At 46.3% G+C, this 21187-nt stretch overlaps 2 protein-coding genes across 7 annotated transcripts in view; one reads left to right on the top strand and one right to left on the bottom strand.

Annotated features, from left to right (window-relative positions):
• The first annotated feature begins 4810 nt into the window (after positions 1–4810).
• The window catches only part of LOC147014982 (uncharacterized), a 49079-nt gene continuing 32702 nt past the window's right edge, over positions 4811–21187 (top strand). The window contains exons 1-2 of one of the 4 annotated variants that reach the window (XR_015050181.1): positions 4811–9059; positions 9205–9298. The gene's annotated coding sequence lies outside the window, so the exon portion shown is untranslated. The remainder of the gene's footprint in view (positions 9060–9204; positions 9299–21187) is intronic. The other 3 variants (XR_015050179.1, XM_085849252.1, XR_015050180.1) reach the window with 3 other exon arrangements.
• The window catches only part of LOC147014981 (serine protease HTRA1-like), a 50773-nt gene continuing 40880 nt past the window's right edge, over positions 11295–21187 (bottom strand). For 2 of the 3 annotated variants that reach the window (XM_085849251.1, XM_085849249.1), the window contains 3 exons: positions 14535–14592; positions 13659–13763; positions 11295–12962 (listed from right to left, as the gene is read on the bottom strand). In XM_085849251.1, coding sequence (XP_085705377.1) covers positions 12788–12962; positions 13659–13763; positions 14535–14592 — 338 coding nt within the window. In that variant the 3' untranslated portion in view covers positions 11295–12787. The remainder of the gene's footprint in view (positions 12963–13658; positions 13764–14534; positions 14593–21187) is intronic. The other variant, XM_085849250.1, reaches the window with a different exon arrangement.

Here is a 21187-nt window from a genome sequence, read left to right as displayed (position 1 = left end):
GTCTCTCGATTCCCCGCCCCACTTGCCCCCGCCCCCTGTCCACCCCTCACACTCAACCCCGCCTAATTCACCCCAGCCCCCGCCCACTCATCCCCGCCCCATTTCCCCCATCTCCGCTTTCAATTTGCTTACCCCCGCCTAAAAATTTGCTTACCTTGCCCCCCGCCTCTTCACTCCCTGCCCCAGCCTCTTCACTCCCTGCCCCCGCCTCTTCACTCCCTGCCCCAGTCTCTTCATCCCCTGCCCCCGTCTCTTCATCCCCCGCACCCGCCTCTTCATTCCCCACCCCCGCCTCTTCACTCCTCGCCCCGTCTCAACGAAAAGTGTTTATTCTGCTTCAGAGTTGAAAGTTGACTATTGCCACTATGTGCGATGCACTCTTACAGGTACCATGTTTCTTTCAGTCCAGGTCACAGTACCGAGAAAAACGTGACGCGACCGCTAGGAGGAGCACAAAATTGGTCCTTCAGTAATAATATATAGATTATTAAAGATTACTAATCAATGTCTACCAATTATTGTACATTATTAAAGATTACTAATCAATGTCTACCTGCTATTGAACATTATTAAAGATCACTAATCAATGTATATCTAGTATTGGACATTATCAAAGATTACGAATCAATGTATACCTATCATTGTAATTATTAAAGATTGCTGATCAATGTATATCTTTTATTGTACACCATTGAAGATCACTGCTGTACATACTGTATTTGATTTGCGCGTGAGGTATAAACAGCCCGTTTAAAGCGCTATCATGAAACTGTTCAGAATCTAAATATTTCCAAAGCCAAGAGACAGAAAATGTCGTTTCTGCCGTTTTTCTTTTTTTCCAAATGCCTCGAAACAGGGTTTGAACATGCAATGGAATGTGCTTTGAGAGAGTGTCTGCGAGCATGTGCGTACACACACACACACACACACACACACACACACACACACACACACACACACACACACACACACACACACACACACACACACGTTTTCTTCATCTTCTTTCCATCTTAAACATGCCTACCTATTTTTTCCCAACATGCCGACCTCTTCAGCCCCCTTTACCATGCCTACAATGTCACTATGATTGAACTATGGAAAGCGGTGAACAGGTAATGGGTCCGACACTCGAACTGCATTCAGTGAGTAAGGCTCAAATATCTGACTCAGAACAGGAAGCATTTTTAGATGTTGGGTGACGGGTTTGCTTTTTACACATGTGCAATTATCAAATGGTGGAAAAGACGAACCTTAAATGGCTTCACCCGAATAGTTTTCCACAACACTTTTGTTACATTTTATGAGTTTGTAGTCAGCGATCACGTGAATTATTCTAAATCATGATTCCAAAAACTTACAATGTCAAGTTAGTAAAATTTACCTGGAGCTCGAGATCTTGGTAATTTGAATGAAGTCAAGAGGCACATGTTATGTGGAAGACATTTGTTTATATTGCAATTCAAGCTGGACAGCCTGCCTATTTGTAAACCCTAATTCTAGCTGTCTTTAATCACATCCTTGCTTTGGCCACCGAAGTTTCTCGAATGTTCTCCTTTCAGATGTGAAAATACAAACCTAAACATGGTCGACTGGTCGCTTCAACCTGCGACTTGAATATAAGGCCATTACTGTGAGGTCACATTCCACTTCCACTCTCATGTTTAGGTTTGTTGTGTCTGTGCGAAATGTTAACTCTATCCTCGTTTCAAGGTCTGAACCATTGGAATTCTTTGATCAAGGAAACAAAATAATTTTTTTTAAAGGCAAATCATGTTCAAAAAAAGCCTTTAGGTGTAGGTGTTGTTGCACAAGCCTTCATTGTACTTGCTGCACACGAACATGGCTCTGACACCAACTCAACTGACGCCAGTTCCGAACAAGCCTTAGGCAGTGATGCATTAGCAGGGATCGTCACACATCCGAGTTGGACTTTTTACACTTTGTGATGCTTTTATAAACCGATGACGGAGTCGTTAGTTCTGGGTCACATCCTCGGGTACTCACAATGACCACTTACGCTGTTCTATTGTGGAAAGGTTGACACAAATCAACCGTCGTACGTAAACCACACAGCTGGCCCTTCATGTCGGAATAATGTCACTTTCTCGAAAACTGCGACCACGTTTGGGTACACACTAAGCTTTCCTTGGGGAGGGGGTGGGGGGCCCTCATTTATTAGCTTTCATATATTTATTATGTATGCCAGAGTGAAAGGTACCTAAATTATTGAGGAAATAATAATTGAGAGAAGGCTGATGGGGGGGGGGAGAGGCGTGGGGGATGGAAAGTCAAAATATCACCACACTTGGGTAGGTAATAGAGATTCATACAATGAGCCACACCGATCAGTGCCGTTGTCCCAGGTAGTGCTGTAAACTACATAACTTTAAGTTTCACAACAATGGGACCTGTAGGTGAGCTTAATGACGGGTGACACTCTCCCCCCCCCCCCCCAGCCTGGTGTTGGCGCAGTGGTTAGGGCAGCGGCTTGGGATCCAAAAGGTCCTGAGTTCAAGCCCCGTTGGGCCACTGAATTAATACACCAGGGGGTTGACTCAGCCTGTCATCCTTCCGAGGTCGGCGAAATGAGTACCAGTGTACTGGGCCGGTGTATACCCCGGTTAAAATAGGTGTACCATATCCCTGTGTCGTAAGAGGTGAGCAGGGTTGCGTCAGGAAGGGCATCCGGCGTAAAACATGTGCCAAATCACTATGCGGATCATCCGGATGATCCGCTGTGGCGACCCCTATATAACGGGAGCAGCCGAAAGAAGAAGAAGAACTCTCCCCCCCCCCCCACGCCGCCCCTCCCCATACTCCAATGTTCCTGGAAATGGATTACACAAAAATACAACAAACAAAACCCCGAATATTTCTTACTTATTTCTCAGCACAAGTCAAATTGTTTTCCCAACAAAGCTTTGGAGAGTGTCGGTGCTGCCTCACTCATTTCATGGCAAGGGTTATACTGAGTGGTTTGCCATTGCCTTCCCAGTGTTGTTGATCCATGCACTCTCCTTTCAAATGCTGAACATCAAGCAAGGAAGCACCACATTCGATTTTTAGTCTTTGGTATGACTCGGATGGGGCTTGAACTACTGACCTACCAGACTCAGAATGGAAGAACGACAACTGTCTGCATGTCTGTCGGAACGAAATTATATATATGTATATATATATATATATATATATATATATATATATATATATATATATATATATATATATATATATATATATTGTTACGGCCACAGGTGGGTACTGAGTGTATTATGAGGGGGATTAATCCCCGTTTGTCCTCGGAAGAGCTCGACCTGGGGCCACCGCTCACGATTAACTTTGTGGTACAGTGGGTTGGTTTAGAACCACGAACGCCACTCAGTTAACCACCAGTTCCAGTGTCCATCGCTTAATTATGCCGTTTAACTAGAGGTCACGTGGTTTCCTGAATGGGGAGCGTGCCCTCGGCAAAGCACCAATCTTATCCTGATTAGATCTTAATGAGGGTAGCCAAGTATCTAACCGCTGGTGCGTGCCGACTATGACAGATCATTTAGTTTGGTAATTACCTCCCAGTCTATCTAGGTTCCGACAATGCTGGTTCAATGGAAGGAAAGCACAAGCACAGACAGGTTGGAACGTCAACAAAGGAATTTATTAATAAGGAAAAAATAAACATGGGGGTTTGTATACTTTTGCTCCACATGGTGGTTAGTGTACTTTAGTTCCATATGGTTAGTATACTTTTGGTCCACATGGTGGTTCGTATACTTTTGGTCCACATGGTGGTTAGTGTACTTTAGTTCCATATCATGGTTAGTTTACTTTTGGTCCACATGGTGCTTTGTACACTTTTGTTCCACATAGTGGTGAGTTCACTATTGGTCCACACCGTGGTTAGTGTACTTTTGGTCCACACCGTGGTTAGTGTACTTTTGTTCCACATGGTGGTTGGTGTACTTTTGGTCCACATGGTGGTGAGTTCAGTTTTGTTCCACATGGTGATTAGTGTACTTTTGTTCCACATGGTGGTTGGTGTACTTTTGGTCCACACCGTGATTAGTGTACTTTTGTTCCACATGGTGGTTGGTGTACTTTTGGTCCACATGGTGGTGAGTTCAGTTTTGTTCCACATGGTGCTTTGTACACTTTTGTTCCACATGGTGGTTACTGTACTTTTGGTCCACACCGTGATTAGTGTACTTTTGTTCCACATGGTGGTTGGTGTCTTTTGGTCCACATGGTGGTTAGTACACTTTTGGTCCACATGGTGGTTAGTACACTTTTGGTCCATATGGTGGTTAGTTCACTTTTGGTCCACATGGTGGTTGGTGTACTTTTGGTCCACATGGTGGTTGGTGTACTTTTGGTCCACATGGTGGTTGGTGTACTTTTGGTCCACATGGTGGTTGGTGTACTTTTGGTCCACATGGTGGTTGGTGTACTTTTGGTCCACATGGTGGTTGGTGTACTTTTGGTCCACATGGTGGTTAGTATGCTTTTGTTCCACATGGTGGTGAGTTCACATTTGTTCCGCATGGTGGTGAGTTCACTTTTGTTCCACATGGTGGTGAGTTCACTTTTGTTCCACATGGTGGTGAGTTCACTTTTGTTCCACATGGTGGTGAGTTCACTTTTGTTCCACATGGTGGTGAGTTCACTTTTGTTCCACATGGTGGTTGGTGTACTTTTGGTCCACATGGTGGTTGGTGTACTTTTGGTCCACATGGTGGTTGGTGTACTTTTGGTCCACATGGTGGTTGGTGTACTTTTGGTCCACATGGTGGTTGGTGTACTTTTGGTCCACATGGTGGTTGGTGTACTTTTGGTCCACATGGTGGTTGGTGTACTTTTGGTCCATATGGTAGTTGGTGTACTTTTGGTCCACAGGGTGGTGAGTTCACTTTTGGTCCACATGGTGGTGAGTTCACTTTTGGTCAACTGGGTGGTAAGTTCACTTCTGGTCCACAGGGTGGTAAGTTCACTTTTGTTCCACATGGTGGTTAATACACCTTTGTTCATTTTTTGTTTGTTAAACGTCTCGTTTGACTTGTCCTCCTTCGCCGACTGACACGAGCCATGACATCGTGTGTTGTCTCTCAGGTGTTTGTTGATTTCCATCGTTAACTCAATTTGATCATCAAGGTGAACCATTACGCACTGAAGGAAATAATTTATTGGATTTATTAGTTGTTCTTTTTCATGAAGGGTAATATTGTACTTGCACAGTGTTTGTTGTATTTGATCAAACATGGATGTTTTAAAATAACATTTCCGAGCAGGGTTTTCTCTCTGTGTGATGAGCATGTTTGAACAGGTGCTTTGACTCGCTCACTGGATGGACTTCACTCACAAACCAGTCACCTCGGATCTCCGTGAGTCACAGCCTCTCCAGGCTGTGTGTATCCTGCAACTACACTCACCGGAACTCTCAAACTCATGATGACATCGAGGACAGACAATGTGGACTGTTTAGACTTTAGGAGGACGGATAGGGAGGGCTTGATTGGGAGCCAAGGGTGGAAAGGGTGTGGGTGGGGTGTTGTCGGTTTCAACCATGAACTATGAACCAAATTTTGTTATAAAACATACGTCATCATTTGTATTACGTCACAGACTCATATAGATTGTATTGTGGAGAGCCAGGGTTAATGAAACTCCTATGACCTATGACCCCCTTCAGGACATAAGCGAACAGGCACTGGGGTCGCCAAGCGGTCATGTTACCTCCTTCCATTTGTTCATACTATAGTAGACCCAGGTTAGCAGTACTGTTACACTCATGCTATAGTAGACCCAGGTCACCAGTACTGTTACACTCGTGCTGTAGTAGACCCAGGTCACCAGTACTGTTACACTCGTGCTGTAGTAAACCCAGGTCACCAGTACTGTTACACTCGTGCTGTAGTAAACCCAGGTCACCAGTACTGTTACACTCGTGCTGTAGTAAACCCAGGTCACCAGTACTGTTACACTCGTGCTGTAGTAAACCCAGGTCACCAGTACTGTTACACTCGTGCTGTAGTAGACCCAGGTCACTAGCACTGTTACACTCGTGCTGTAATAGACCAAGGTCTCCAGTAGTTACACTCGTGCTGTAGTAGACCCAGGTCACCAGTACTGTTACACTCGTGCTGTAGTAGACCCAGGTCACCAGTACTGTTACACTCATGCTGTAGTAGACCCAGGTCACCAGTGCTGTTACACTCATGCTGTAGTAGACCCAGGTCACCAGTACTGTTACACTCGTGCTGTAGTAAACCCAGGTCACCAGTACTGTTACACTCGTGCTGTAGTAGACCCAGGTCACCAGTACTGTTGCACTCATGCTGTAGTAGACCCAGGTCACCAGTGCTGTTACACTCATGCTGTAGTAGACCCAGGTTACCAGTACTGTTACACTCGTGCTGTAGTAAACCCAGGTCACCAGTACTGTTACACTCGTGCTGTAGTAAACCCAGGTCACCAGTATTGTTACACTCGTGCTGTCGACCCAGGTCACTAGTACTGTTACGCTGAGAATCTGTTTGAACAGAAGCGAAGCACCCTGAAACAATATTTTGTATGTGGGTTCTAAAAATCGCCAGACATGGACAAACAAATTTGGAGCACTTACATGAACACAGGTGGTCTTGTTTACAGGTTTCTCAGGCTCTAGTTTTCCTTGTTCAAGCCTTAAATGAGCGCTCTGAGATGTCATGAGAAAACCACCGATTCTTGGAAAAACAGGTGTTTAGTCCCTCCTGTGTGCTCATCCCCCGAGCTCATGTCCCAACCGGGTTGAGCCCAGGAGTGATGGCCGAGTTCTTAAATTTTAGCACATAAGGTGTCACACCATCTCGAGCAATGTCTGTCTGTGCCACTCACTCCACACTGCCGGTCATTGGAGCTCATGACAGGTGCAGTTGCAGGGAGCTCGACACCTGAGTTGTTGCAGAGGCACACAAGAGGAATGGAGAATAGCAGATATCTCGGTGCACACATCTCAAACTCAAGTTCAGACTCGTTCTTACACCAAACCTTACCTGCAAGCTTACGCATACCTGAAAAGGTGCGATGCTTTCTATGGTGTATCAAGAGCTGCTCTCCTGGCACAATTCATTTACAATCCAAACAAACCAGGTCCTCTCACCTGTTAAAACCACACATGCATCTGTGATTTACTTACCTGCCAGTGCTACTGTTTAAGGCATTACCCTCACCAGAGGAGTGGGTATTTATTGCATGTGAGTTCGTTTGTTTGTGTTCCACTGTCTGTCTGTCTTCACTTGTCAATTTATTTTTTTTTTAAACCAACAATGTTGATCACATCTGTTTGATTGTCTGTCTGCTCACCTTTATTCACCTACAGGCCACAATTTTAAACCGATCTTCACAAAACTTCATCAAACGGTGGGGTTGGTGGTCCGACAGAATCCTATTTATTTTTTGAGGTCAAAAGGTCATCATAGGCCAAAGGTCAAGAACTTTTTCACATTTATGAAATCCTCAATTTTCATCCGATTGACTTCAAATTTGAAGAGGATTTGCATATCCTGTAACTGAATTCAACCACCAATTCTTTTTGATGTCCACATCGGCCAATAGGTCCATCAATATTGGCCGGATTTCTAAAATTGTTTCAATTTTCATCCCATTTTCTTGAAATTTGAAGAGGATTTATATTTCAGTTCACTGAATTCAACCTCCCATTACTTTTGAGGTCAACATGGACCAAAAGGTCAACATAGGCCAAAGGTCAACAACTTGGGGGAGATTTATAAAATTCTCAATTTTCATCCCGTTGACTTGAAATTTTAAAGACGATTTGCACATTAGGTCACTGACTTCAACGAAAAAGTGTTTTTGAGGTCAACATGGGCCAAAAGGTCAACGTCGGGCAAAAAGTTGACATCGGCCAGTTTTCTAAAATTGTCAATTTTCATCCGATTGACTTGAAATTTTAAAGAGGATTTGTGGATTTAGTCATTGAATTCAAGCACCAATTATTTTTATGGTCAAATTTGTTTCATGGATTTTGCAAGTACGTGCTCTGCAGGACATCCTTATTGTTTGTTTGTCCACACAGAATGTGAGTCTGGTTTTTCTCTGCAACCACTTGGCGGATTGACACAAAATTTCCATCATAGGAGCAACTCCTCATGTAGCATGTTTTAATGATAATTATGACGTCATAGGCTAAGTGGTGTGGCAGCTGTGTTGGGGGAAAAAAAAGGAAAAACTTTGGACATCTCCGATGACATTTGGTATCTCCGAAACCACACCTTGTAAAAAGACTTGAAACTTGGCAAATGTCAAGTACTCCGTGTGGGGAATAAGTATGATTTTTTTATGTTGTCATAGGTGCCTTCATTATGACGTCATAATTGCATACGTGGAATGTTTCATCAGATCAGTAAGAAAAATTTTGAGGGTCATCTGGGGATAAATTGGTCAACAGAAAAAAATTGATGATGTTGGTTCAGGAGCCATATTTAAAATAAACAACATTAAAAAAAATCCTCACATGGCTGAACAGATCGAGGCGAAACTTTACAGGTATGACTGCCTATTCATAAGGAACAATGCTTTCCCCACCTATGATGTCATAGGTCACATGATTTGGCAGCTATGATTTTTTTGAAGAATAAACCTTTAAAATCATCTTCTCCAGAACAGCGAGACAGATCAAAGGGAAACTTCACACATATGTTTCTCAACCCCTCGGGATACCAGGTTGTCCATGAATAAGTCATCGGTCACATGGTCTGGCAGCCATTTTGGATCGAATGAAAATCTTTTGAAAATTCTTCCTCTTGAACCACTTCATTGATTGACGTGTAACGTCACAATTATTATCAACTTGTGATGAGGAATATATGTTTTCAATTTCAACCTGATTGGCCGCATGGCCCGGCAGCCAGAGTTATTTGAATTTTTTGAATCTGGGTTCTTATTTTTTTTTCTTGCAAGGCTCACTTGGCTACACCTGGATGGGTTTGAGGGTAGAGAAGTAGCAGCTGAAACCCGAAACCTATCTGCGTTCCTCCTGATGACTTCATCTTTCCTTTTTACTTGTTAGTTATATAACACACCAGAACACAAACACCACACAAAATACACCAAACAAAATCCATACACAAAATTACACAAACACCAAACAAAGAGTCTTGCTGAAGGTCTGCAATCTCCAATTTCTCTTTCTTGTTTTCATCGTTTTAGTACATTCGGTACAGTCGTTGCCGCTGATTCAAGAACTTGGCTAATTCAAGTGTCACAAGGACAAGGTCAAGTCGAGATGCTGGACACTCCTTAAGTAAGTACACTGAACTATCCTCTGATACATTTCTGCCCTGTGAATATCATGTGATATCACAACTTACTCCCACATGTCATAACACTGTTACATAGCAAAAAATCCAGGAATCCATAATACTTGCCAACTGTGTTTGTAAAACAAATGCTGATTTACTTTTCATCAAATTTGCCCATTGTGACATGATATCTTTCGTAGTCGTCTGTTATCTGTATGACTTCTCCTTGTACTGTTATCTCACAGCAGGATGACAAAACGTGTGTGTAGTTTTCTGCATCATTCTTCATGTATCTTTTGTTTATGCCTTGGAGCAGTGCGTTGGTTCCATTCCCACTGACGTCATCAACCAGTATACAATTATCTTTGCCAAGTACAGTACTTTTATTCTGCCAGGATAAGTTCTCTGGAATTTCTGTGACTCAATTTGTCTGGTCTTGAGTTTAATCCCTGCAAATCGGATCTGACTAAAACATCTGTACGGCACAGTGCCAATAAGTAAGCGCTGTATTGTGAGGGACGTCATGTTTCAGCCAAATTTGCTTTCTCTCGGAGTCTTCCAAAAAGTATTGTTGGCCCTTCAACTGGTACCGTGTCCAATGTTCCAAATTTCGATATGGGGTTCAACTTCGAGATCAACTCTTTAATTTCCTCTGCTGCCTTTCACCTCGTCTATCTGGGGATTTGTTTGTCTGTCTGTGAGCAGGACATCTCAAAAGGTTGTGGACAGATTCAGCCGAAACTTGGACAGCTTGAGTGATTTTTAAAATCAGCAGTGGTTACTTCAAAGTGGCTTAAATGTATTTCATATCAGCTGTGGTTACTTCAAGGTGGATGAAACTTCCACTGACCAAGTTGCTCGAGGCATTGTTTTTCTGGTTTTCCGTCCGTACGTCTGTCCATGCTAATTTTCTGTTTTCTCTGCCACCACTTATCCGATTGACCCAAAATTTTCAGCCTTGGAGCGACTGCTCGTGTCAAATGTTTTAATGATAATTATGTCGTCATATGTCACATGTTGTGGCAGCCATGTTGGAAAAAAGGAACAACTTTGGAACTCTATCTCCAAAATTGCTCCATGGAAAAAAATTGAAACTTGACACATGTCAAGATTGTTTTGTCATTGGTGGCTTCGTTATGACGTCATACTTGCATATGTTGCACGCTTTATCCGATCAGTTTGAAACTTTTTGAGGGTCATCCAGGGCTAAATTGTATGAGGGGAAAATTGATGATGTCACCGGTCATACGGTTTGGCAGCCATTTTTTTTTTAAAACATAAAAACCTTCAAAAATCTTCTCTGAAATGGCTGGATAGATAGAGGTGAAATTTTGCAAGTATGATTGCCGATCCATGAGGAACAAAAAGTTCTCCACCTATGACGTTATAGGTCACATGGTTTGGCAGCTATGATTTTTTTTGAAGAATTAACCTTTAGAAACCTTCTTCAGAATGGTTTGACAGATTGAGAGTAAACTTCACCCACATGTTCCCCAAGCCTTGGGGATACCAGGGTGTTCACGAACAAGTCACATGGTCTGGCAGCCATATTGGATTGAACTGAACTCTTAAGAAAATTATGTCTCTTGAACCGCTTCATCAATCGACGAGAAACGTCAAAATTATGATCTCGTGGTCCTGGGAATATACAGTATGTTTTAAATTTCAACCTGATCGGATGCATGCTCTGACAGCCAGAATTATTTAATACATTGAACCTGGTGTCAGGGATTTAAATCAAACCTGGTACAAGTAAGTGTAATGATGTAATAATGTGGGCGGAGGCATATCTGGTGATGTCGTGACGTCGAAGAGTGCCCTTCCAGTTCAAATCATCAGTGGTTACTTCAAAGTGGATTAAACTTTTCTAAATTAGAAAAACAAATTTAATCAATCTGAAACAGCTGTTCTTGTTTTGTATCAGCTAACTCCAGGCACAAAGATCTGAACAAGTGAGTATTACAAACCACCACCCTCAAAAGAAAGAACACTACAAAATTGAGGATTAAAAAACTTTTGTATTTACAAAAGAAAGCCGGTTTTACAGTCAAGGCCTGGTTTTTACCCCAAATCTCTTTCAGAGAAATTGTAATGCTTCATAGCAGTTAATCAAAAATAGAGTTAGACATTAATACATTTCAAACATATATATAAGCAATGCATTGTTAAATTTAAAAGGAAAGAAAATCTCATGTAAATCTGTGCATAAAAAAAAAAATGCACTTCTTGCCCTCATGCTTCCCTCACCGAAAAGTGAATTCTAAACAGAAAATGTGAAATCAGAAACACCTTGTTAGTTCGAACTGCCACCAGCTCGGGGTTATAAAACTCCATGTGACGATGGCGCGATCGAAGCGATTTCCGTTATGAAAACAATTGCGTCGAGAACTTACAAACAAACCCAAATACCTTGTGTGTGTTGTCATGGTGAAGAATGAGAAGCGTTCGAATGAGTGAAAAGTTTCAAAACAGTGAGGATAACATGCATGGGAATGCAATGATTGCCCTCGACGATGTTTTATGGAAATTTGAGCTTGTACTTCCCCCACATCAACAGGTATACCATGCGTATGACTCCCCCCATGTCAACAGGTGTTACATTCATGGATGGAAAGCGCATTAATGGTGTGACTGCATTTCAAAATTATTTTGATATTCAGATAAATTATATTGCAGATTACTCATCATATGCAATAATTTTGGGACTACCTTGTCCTTTTTTTACTCTGTTCTAGAACGGCATGGCTTTGGAAGGTTGATCTTTGCAATTTCTCCTGCAGTTTGTTGATCTCATCAAGCACAGGGCCTTAGCTGGCAGTCATGGGAATTAATCGTTTCACTTTGTGCTCTTTTATGTTACATAGCGATCTTCATAAAATGAGCAATCCAGTTGCTATGACATTGCCAAACCAGTGGCTTTCCCACAGATACCTAAGGTACAGTATATTCTTAACAAACAAAATTATTTAATACAGGATCCCCTGGCTCCCTCACAAATGAATAACCTGGTGCACCATGTCGGTATTGGCGTGAATGGCAATTCTGAACAAACTGTTTAATAACTGTAGGACCTTATCAAAGATATGGACATTATCAAAGTGAACGAAGAACACGGTACAAATGAAGAGGAAGCTGTTATAGTAACTGATGGGACTTTCCATCTCCCACCTCCCCTCCCCCCCGATGGGACTTTCCATCTCCCACCTCCCCTCCCCCCCCCCCCCCCGATGGGACTTCCCATCTCCCACCCCCACCCCCCCTTCCCTTCTGTTGCAAGCATTTAAGGCACACTGTTGTCCCTTAAACTGCAATTATTAAGGGATTAAAGCTATACAGACAGCCAGGCCTACCAGAGGGACAGCGGTAAATGGAGTGGTTTGCCTGGTTGCTTATAGTCAGGGATTGTGAGTGATTGGGGGTTTGTGGGAGAGGGAATGTGAGAGGACAAGGGATAGTCAGCAAAGGGAAGGAGGGGAAAAAAAATAGAAACATCAGTTGAACACATCCACAGTTGCAGGAACAATAGTGAATTTCAAGTCCTTGTTGCCACGTCGCACCACAACAGAAAGCACCGATTCGTTGCGCACAGCCTGCTGGATGACACTCGTTTCCTCCGTTGCCCTGCCATTGATGCGGACAATGACGTCACCCTCACGCAGACCAGCCCTGGTGGATAAAGGCGACATTATTAACAGGTCTTGATTATTAACTCGGTCACTAACTTGATTATCACACGTTAGTCCGTTTGATGTATCCATCTGAGAACTTAGCTCACGATACTAGGATCCTCGGTTCGCATGCCACATGCAGTAATATCCTAATTCACGTAAAACTACAACGATATCCCCCCTAATCTTTGTGCCCAACAATTAATACACTTCAAAGCTCCTTCATGAGCCTTGTGTTACCCTGCTTTGACCGTCTAAAATGCAGTTACCAAGTTTATGAATAGCAACACAAAGAAGAGGGATTTCATCGGTATGAAATTTGCAGAAAGTTGTGCCAAATCTGAGAGCAAGTTTATATTTGGCAAAATTGTAAGAACTGCACAACGGAAAACACAAGAGCACAACCAACATGAGGCCTTGTCAAAACAAGGCAAAAAAAAAAGCCTCAAAAAGTCCAACTTTTCATCTGCAGAGTAGTCTTCATTGGGGACTAATACACACAATGCACATTCTGATCTTAAATGCCTGTCTGAAGGAGCAATGCAATGTAGGCCAACAACAGGTCAGGAAACCGGCGCAACCATTCGTACCTACATTCATTGCTCTGTGATTACAATCAAAAGTACAGGTATATAATGTGAACCACCTTTATATTAACTTAAATTCCTAAGTAGGACATCCTGGAAGTTCTTACTTGGCAGCAGGGGAATCAGAGATGACCTCGTGGATGTAGATTCCGGAAGAGGGAGTCACCCCCTCACCATATCGTCTCAGCTCCTTATATAATCTATAAGGCAGACTCAACCACACACACATACCTAAGAAGGCAGGACAATTCTAAAAGGATCTGAACTACTCAAGGAGAGACTTTTCTTGGGTACAATAGGTCAAAGTACCTTCAAAGACCAAGAAAGGAAGATACACAGAGCCATTGTGTGTGTGTGCGTGTGCGTGTGCGCGTGTGTGTGTGTGTGCGTGCGTGCGTGCGTGCGTGCGTGCGTGCGTGCGTGCGTGCGTGCGTGCGTGCGTGCGTGCGTGCGTGTGTGTGTGTGTGTGTGTGTGTGTGTGTGTGTGTGTGTGTGTGTTGAGCTTTAACGTCTCCTTTGAACAGCTGGTTCACTCCTTGGCATTATGAGCTGCAAACACAGCTACTACTGACGTATTGTTTTTTTGGCCACAGGAATTTGTTTTCCAGCATTGCAGCAAGTCTGATATATGTCCTGTCTAATGCTGCGGATGAAATCTTTTTTTTTTTTTTTTTTTTTGCTAAGGATCATTTTAAAGAATTTTACAAAACTGTTGAAAACGAAACAGGCCTCGCGATGATTTTGAGGAGTCGTTTATTGGAGTTTTTTTTCTGGTTTGTATCGGCCTCTTCTTCCTTGGGCCAGTGAGGACACTACTCTTGTCAGCAAAAGCTGATGCTGTTCATAAACCACATTTGAAAATATGTAATTACAAAAACTGTGCTCCAGCAGTGGGTTTATAACCAAGAAAACACAAATGTGTCATGATGACTGAACAGAGTCTGTGATAATTGAGAAGATAAATTAAACTCAATAATGCTCACCTTTGGTTTAGTGTGGACATCCTGATGCCAATGAACTTCTTCTTTGGCTTTTCTTCACCTGGGTGTACAATTCAGAGTGAATCGGCGAGGGTGGATTAACAGCAGGCAAACACTAAACGTTCACCTTCATACGCTACTCAAAAAGCCAGAGGATCAATCTGAATTTTCTTTTTTCTACAATATTTGAGCGTCATTCAGAATCGCGCGGACAAATTACTTTGCAGATTGTGGAAGTTTCTAAATGTATACAATTTGTTGCCTTTCAAACTGTCATCTTGGAAAAGTAAGCATGACACTGCCTTAATCCATTGTTTGCTTATACTCTGTCTCGTAAAACACAGCAGATGAGTGGAGAGGAACACTCTGTGATGAATTTTGATTAAATAATAAAAGAAGAATAGATAAGCAAGTGCTTCTTCATGGCCATTTTTTCATCAAAATTCTGAGATTGCCTGATTGGCCTCACCTGCAAGCTGTTTAGCTTGGCTTCGAATCCCAACCCAACTATAAACTGTCATCCAGGTGTGTCACAGGCAGGGTGATTCATCGATGCACATGCCGTCCCTCGGATGGACGTTCAATGAGCGTCCTATCTGCTGGCATTAGTTGATGGACGTTAAAGATCCCACGGTATCCTTCGTGAAGAGAAGGCTGGTTACTTTTCACCGGCACACATTTACAAATTCCGGCTCTGCACAGCCACACAGGGGGCACTGCATCAACGACATAGTCAAGCCCCAGCAAAATGATGTTTCCTGCAGCCATATGCTGCACACAAAAATAAAATGGATCAAAATTCTGCCAAAATAGACTTTGTCCTCAGCAATCACAATGATCCCTTCGCCCCCAGCCGTGATGGAATGATCCCGTACCAGTGGAATTGGCAAAGATGTTCATCGTTTTCCATCTAGTTTTAAGGCCGTATCACATGTATCCCGGCGGTGGGTGAGTAGTTTTGAAGCCGTGTTACGTGTATCCCAGAAGTGGGTGAGTAGTTTTGAGGCCGTGTCATGTGTATCCCGGCGGTGGGTGAGTACTTTTGAGGCCGTGTCACATGTATCCCGGCGGTGGGTGAGTAGTTTTGAGGCCGTGTTACGTGTATGCCGGCGGTGGGTGAGTAGTTTTGAAGCCGTGTCATGTGTATCCCGGCGGTGGGTGAGTAGTTTTGAAGCCGTGTCACGTGTATCCTGGCGGTGGGTGAGTAGTTTTGAGGCCGTGTCATGTGTATCCCGGCGGTGAGTGAGTAGTTTTGAGGCCGTGTTCCGTGTATCCCGGCGGTGGGTGAGTGGCTTTGAGGCCGTGTCATGTGTATCCTGGCGGTGGGTGAGTAGTTTTGAAGCCGTGTCACGTGTATCCCGGCGGTGGGTGAGTAGTTTTGAAGCTGTGTCACGTGTATCCCGGCGGTGGGTGAGTGATTTTGAGACCGTGTCACGTGTATCCCAGAGGTGGGTGAGGAATTTTGAGGCCTTGTCACGTGTATCCCAGCATTGGGTGAGTAGTTTTGAGGCCGTGTCATGTGTATCCCGGCGGTGGGCGAGTAGTTTTTAGGCCGTGTTGCGTGTATCCCGGCGGTAGGTGAGTAGTTTTGTGGCCGTGTAACGTGTATACCGGCGGTGGGCGAGTAGTTTTGAGGCCGTGTCATATGTATCATGGTGGTGGGTGAGTAGTTTTGAGGCCATGTTACGTGTATCCCGGCGGTGGGTGAGTAGTTTTAAGGCCGTGTTGCGTGTATCCCAGGGGTGGGTGAGTAGTTTTGAGGCCGTGTCATGTGTATCCCGGCGGTGGGCGAGTAGTTTTGAGGCCATGTCATGTGTATCCCGGCGGTGGGTGAGTAGTTTTGAGGCCGTGTCATGTGTATCCCGGCGGTGAATGAGTCGTTTTAAGTCCATGTTACGTGTATCCCGGTGGTGGGTGAGTGGTTTTGAGGCCGTGTTACGTGTATCCCGGCGGTGGGTGAGTAGTGTTGAAGCCTTGTCACGTGTATCCCGGCGGTGGGTGAATAGTTTTGAGGCCGTGTCACGTGTATCCCGGCGGTGGGTGAGTAGTTTTGAGGCCTTGTTACGTGTATCCCGGTGGTGGGTGAGTGGCTTTGAGATCGTGTCACGTGTATCCCGGCGGTGGGTGAGTAGTTTTGAGGGAGTGTCACTTGTATCCTGGCGGTGAGTGAGTAGTTTTGAGGGAGTGTCACGTGTATCCCGGCGGTGGGTGAGTAGTTTTGAGGGAGTGTCACGTGTATCCCGGCGGTGGGTGAGTTTTGAGGCCGTGTTACGTGTATCCCGGCGGTGGGTGAGTAGTTTTGAGGCCATGTCATGTGTATCCTGGCGGTGGGTGAGTAGTTTTGAGGCCGTGTCATGTGTATCCCGGCGGTGGATGAGTCGTTTTAAGGCCATGTTACGTGTATCCCGGTGGTGGGTGAGTGGTTTTGAGGCCGTGTTACGTGTATCCCGGCGGTGGGTGAGTGGTTTTGAGGTGTTATGTGTTTCCCGGCAGTGGGTGAGTGCTTTTGAGGCCGTGTAATGTGTATCCCAGCGGTGGGTGAGTAGTTTTGAGGCCGTCACGTGTATCCCGGCGGTGGGTGAGTAGTTTTGCGGCCGTGTCATGTGTATCCCGGCGGTGGGTGAGTAGTTTTGAGGCCATGTCATGTGTATCCCGGCGGTGGATGAGTAGTTTTGAGGCCATGTTACGTGTATCCCGGCGGTGGGTGAGTGGTTTTGAGGCCGTGTTACGTGTATCCTGGCGGTGGGCGAGTGGTTTTGAAGCCGTGTCATGTGTATCCCGGCGGGGGTGAGTGCTTTTGAGGCCGTGGCATGTGTATGCCAGCGGTGGGTGAGTAGTTTTGAGGCCGTGTCATGTGTATCCCGGCGGTGGGTGAGTAGTGTTGAAGCCGTGTCACGTGTATCCCGGCGGTGGGTGAGTGGTTTTGAGGCTGTCATGTGTATCCCGGCGGTGGGTGAGTGGTTTTGAGGCCGTGTCACGTGTATCCCGGCGGTGGGTGAGTGGTTTTGAGATCGTGTCACGTGTATCCCGGCGGGGGGTGAGTGGTTTTGAGGCCGTGTCACGTGTATCCCGGCGGTGGGTGAGTGGTTTTGAGGTCGTGTCACGTGTATCCCGGTGGTGGGTGAGTGGTTTTGAGGCCGTGTTACGTGTATCCCGGCGGTGGGCGAGTAGTTTTGAGGCCGTGTCATATGTATCCTGGCGGTGGGTGAGTCGTTTTGAGGCCGTGTCACGTGTATCCCGGCAGTGGATGAGTGGTTTTGAGGCCATGTTACGTGTATCCCGGCGGTGGGTGAGTGGTTTTGAAGCCGTGTCATGTGTATCCCGGCGGGGGTGAGTGCTTTTGAGGCCGTGGCATGTGTATGCCAGCGGTGGGTGAGTAGTTTTGAGGCCGTGTCATGTGTATCCCGGCGGTGGGTGAGTAGTGTTGAAGCCGTGTCACGTGTATCCCGGCGGTGGGTGAGTGGTTTTGAGGCTGTGTCATGTGTATCCCGGCGGTGGGTGAGTGGTTTTGAGGCCGTGTCACGTGTATCCCGGCGGTGGGTGAGTGGTTTTGAGATCGTGTCACGTGTATCCCGGCGGGGGGTGAGTGGTTTTGAGGCCGTGTCACATGTATCCCGGCGGTGGGTGAGTGGTTTTGAGGCCGTGTCACGTGTATCCCGGCGGTGGGTGAGTAGTTTTGAGGCCGTGTCGCGTGTATCCCGGCGGTGGGTGAGTGGCTTTGAGGCAGTGTCGCGTGTATCCCGGCGGTGGGTGAGTGGTTTGGAGGCCGTGTCACGTGTATCCCGGCAGTGGATGAGTGGTTTTGAGGCCGTGTCACGTGCAGTCCGGCGATGGGTGAGTGGTTTTGAGGCTGTGTCATGTGTATCCTGGCGGTGGGTGAGTAGTTTTGAGGCCGTGTCATGTGTATCCCGGCGGTGGGTGAGTAGTTTTGAGGCCGTCATGTGTATCCCTGCGGCGGGTGATTAGTTTTGAGGCCGTGTAATGTGTATCCCTGCGGTGGGTGAGTAGTTTTGAGGCCGTGTAACGTGTATTCCGGCGGTGGGTGAGTAGTTTTGAGCCCTTGTCATGTGTATCCCGGCACTGGGTGAGTTGTTTTAAGGCCGTGTCATGTGTATCCCGGCGGTGGGTGACTGGTTTTGAGGCAGTGTCACGTGTATCCCGGCGGAGGGTGAGTGGTTTTGAAGCCATGTCACATGTATCCCGGCAGTGGGTGAGTCGTTTTGCGGCTTGTTACGTGTATCCCGGTGGTGGGTGAGTAGTTTTGAGGGAGTGTCACGTGTATCCCGGCGGTGGGTGAGTAGTTTTGAGGGAGTGTCACGTGTATCCCGGCGGTGGGTGAGTAGTTTTGAGGGAGTGTCACGTGTATCCCAGCGTTGGGTGAGTTTTGAGGCCGTGTTACGTGTATCCCGGCGGTGGGTGAGTAGTTTTGAGGCCGTGTCACGTGTATCCCGGCGGTGGGTGAGTAGTTTTGAGGCCTTGTTACGTGTATCCCGGTGGTGGGTGAGTGGCTTTGAGATCGTGTGACGTGTATCCCGGCGGTGGGTGAGTAGTTTTGAGGGAGTGTCACGTGTATCCCGGCGGTGGGTGAGTAGTTTTGAGGGAGTGTCACGTGTATCCCAGCGGTGGGTGAGTTTTGAGGCCATGTCATGTGTATCCCGGCGGTGGGTGAGTAGTTTTGAGGCCGTGTCATGTGTATCCCGGCGCTGGATGAGTCGTTTTAAGGCCATGTTACGTGTATCCCGGTGGTGGGTGAGTGGTTTTGAGGCCGTGTTACGTGTATCCCGGCGGTGGGTGAGTAGTGTTGAAGCCGTGTCACGTGTATCCCGGCGGTGGGTGAATAGTTTTGAGGCCTTGTTACGTGTATCCCGGTGGTGGGTGAGTGGCTTTGAGATCGTGTCACGTGTATCCCGGCGGTGGGTGAGTAGTTTTGAGGGAGTGTCACGTGTATCCCGGCGGTGGGTGAGTAGTTTTGAGGGAGTGTCACGTGTATCCCGGCGGTGGGTGAGTAGTTTTGAGGGAGTGTCACGTGTATCCCAGCGGTGGGTGAGTTTTGAGGCCGTGTTACGTGTATCCCGGCGGTGGGTGAGTAGTTTTGAGGCCATGTCATGTGTATCCCGGCGGTGGGTGAGTAGTTTTGAGGCCGTGTCATGTGTATCCCGGCGGTGGATGAGTCGTTTTGAGGCCGTGTTACGTGTATCCCGGCGGTGGGTGAGTAGTGTTGAAGCCGTGTCACGTGTATCCTGGCGGTGGGTGAATAGTTTTGAGGCCGTGTCACGTGTATCCCGGCGGTGGGTGAGTAGTTTTGAGGCCGTATCATGTGTATCCTGTCCTTGGGTGAGTAGTTTTGAGGCCGTGTCATGTGTATCCCGGCGGTGGGTGAGTAGTGTTGAAGCCGTGTCACGTGTATCCCGGCGGTGGGTGAGTGGTTTTGAGGCTGTGTCATGTGTATCCCGGCGGTGGGTGAGTGGTTTTGAGGCCGTGTCACGTGTATCCCGGCGGTGGGTGAGTGGTTTTGAGGCCGTGTCACGTGTATCCCGGCGGTGGGTGAGTGGTTTTGAGATCGTGTCATGTGTATCCCAGCGGTGGGTGAGTAGTTTTGAGGCCGTGTCATGTGTATCCCAGCGGTGGGTGAGTGGTTTTGAGGCCGTGTCACGTGTATCCCAGCGGTGGGTGAGTAGTTTTGAGGCCGTCATGTGTATCCCAGCGGTGGGTGAGTAGTTTTGAGGCCGTGTCACGTGTATCCCAGCGGTGGGTGAGTAGTTTTGAGGCCGTGTCATGTGTATCCCAGCGGTGGGTGAGTGGTGTGGAGGCCATGTCACGTGTATCCTGTCCGTGGGTGAGTCATTTTGAGGCCGTGTCATGTGTATCCCAGCGGTGGGTGAATAGTTTTGAGGCCGTGTCATGTGTATCCTGTCCTTGGGTGAGTAGTTTTGAGGCCGTGTCATGTGTATCCCGGCGGTGGGTGAGTGGTTTTGAGGCTGTGTCATGTGTATCCCGGCGGTGGGTGAGTGGTTTTGAGGCCGTGTCACGTGTATCCCGGCGGTGGGTGAGTGGTTTTGAGATCGTGTCACGTGTATCCCGGCGGTGGGTGAGTGGTTTTGAGGCCGTGTCACGTGTATCCCGGCGGTGGGTGAGTGGTTTTGAGGCTGTGTCACGTGTATCCAGCGGTGGGTGAGTAGTTTTGAGGCCGTGTCATGTGTATCCCAGCGGTGGGTGAATAGTTTTGAGGCCGTGTCATGTGTATCCCAGCGGTGGTGAGTGGTTTTGAGGCCGTGTCACGTGTATCCTGTCCGTGGGTGAGTAGTTTTGAGGCCGTGTCATGTGTATCCCGGCGGTGGGTGATTTCCCTGAAAGGAACGGAATACAAGTGAGATTTCTCACTCTGAAACCTTTGTAAATGTAAAAAGGCTTTCACTTCATTTTTTGTGATGTCATAATGTCGAATCACGGATCCTATAACAGGTCACGTGGTACCGGAGCGTATTTAAAACCTAAATGCTTGTTTCGTGTTTGTGAACAGTGAACATGTAATCGTTCACAAAACGTGCTCAGTGGTTCATCAGAAACAATAACACACTCTGTTGAACCACTCCATAGTAGACAGTACTCTTTTGGACAATGTGGTGGAATGGCAGCTACTCAAATGAAGGTGAAAG

Source organism: Eptatretus burgeri, chromosome 12 (genome assembly GCF_056783735.1).
Source record: "Eptatretus burgeri isolate ZD-2024b chromosome 12, Ebu_testis_v1, whole genome shotgun sequence".
Classification (NCBI taxonomy): domain Eukaryota; kingdom Metazoa; phylum Chordata; class Myxini; order Myxiniformes; family Myxinidae; genus Eptatretus; species Eptatretus burgeri.
This window is presented reverse-complemented; position numbering and strand designations above follow the sequence as displayed.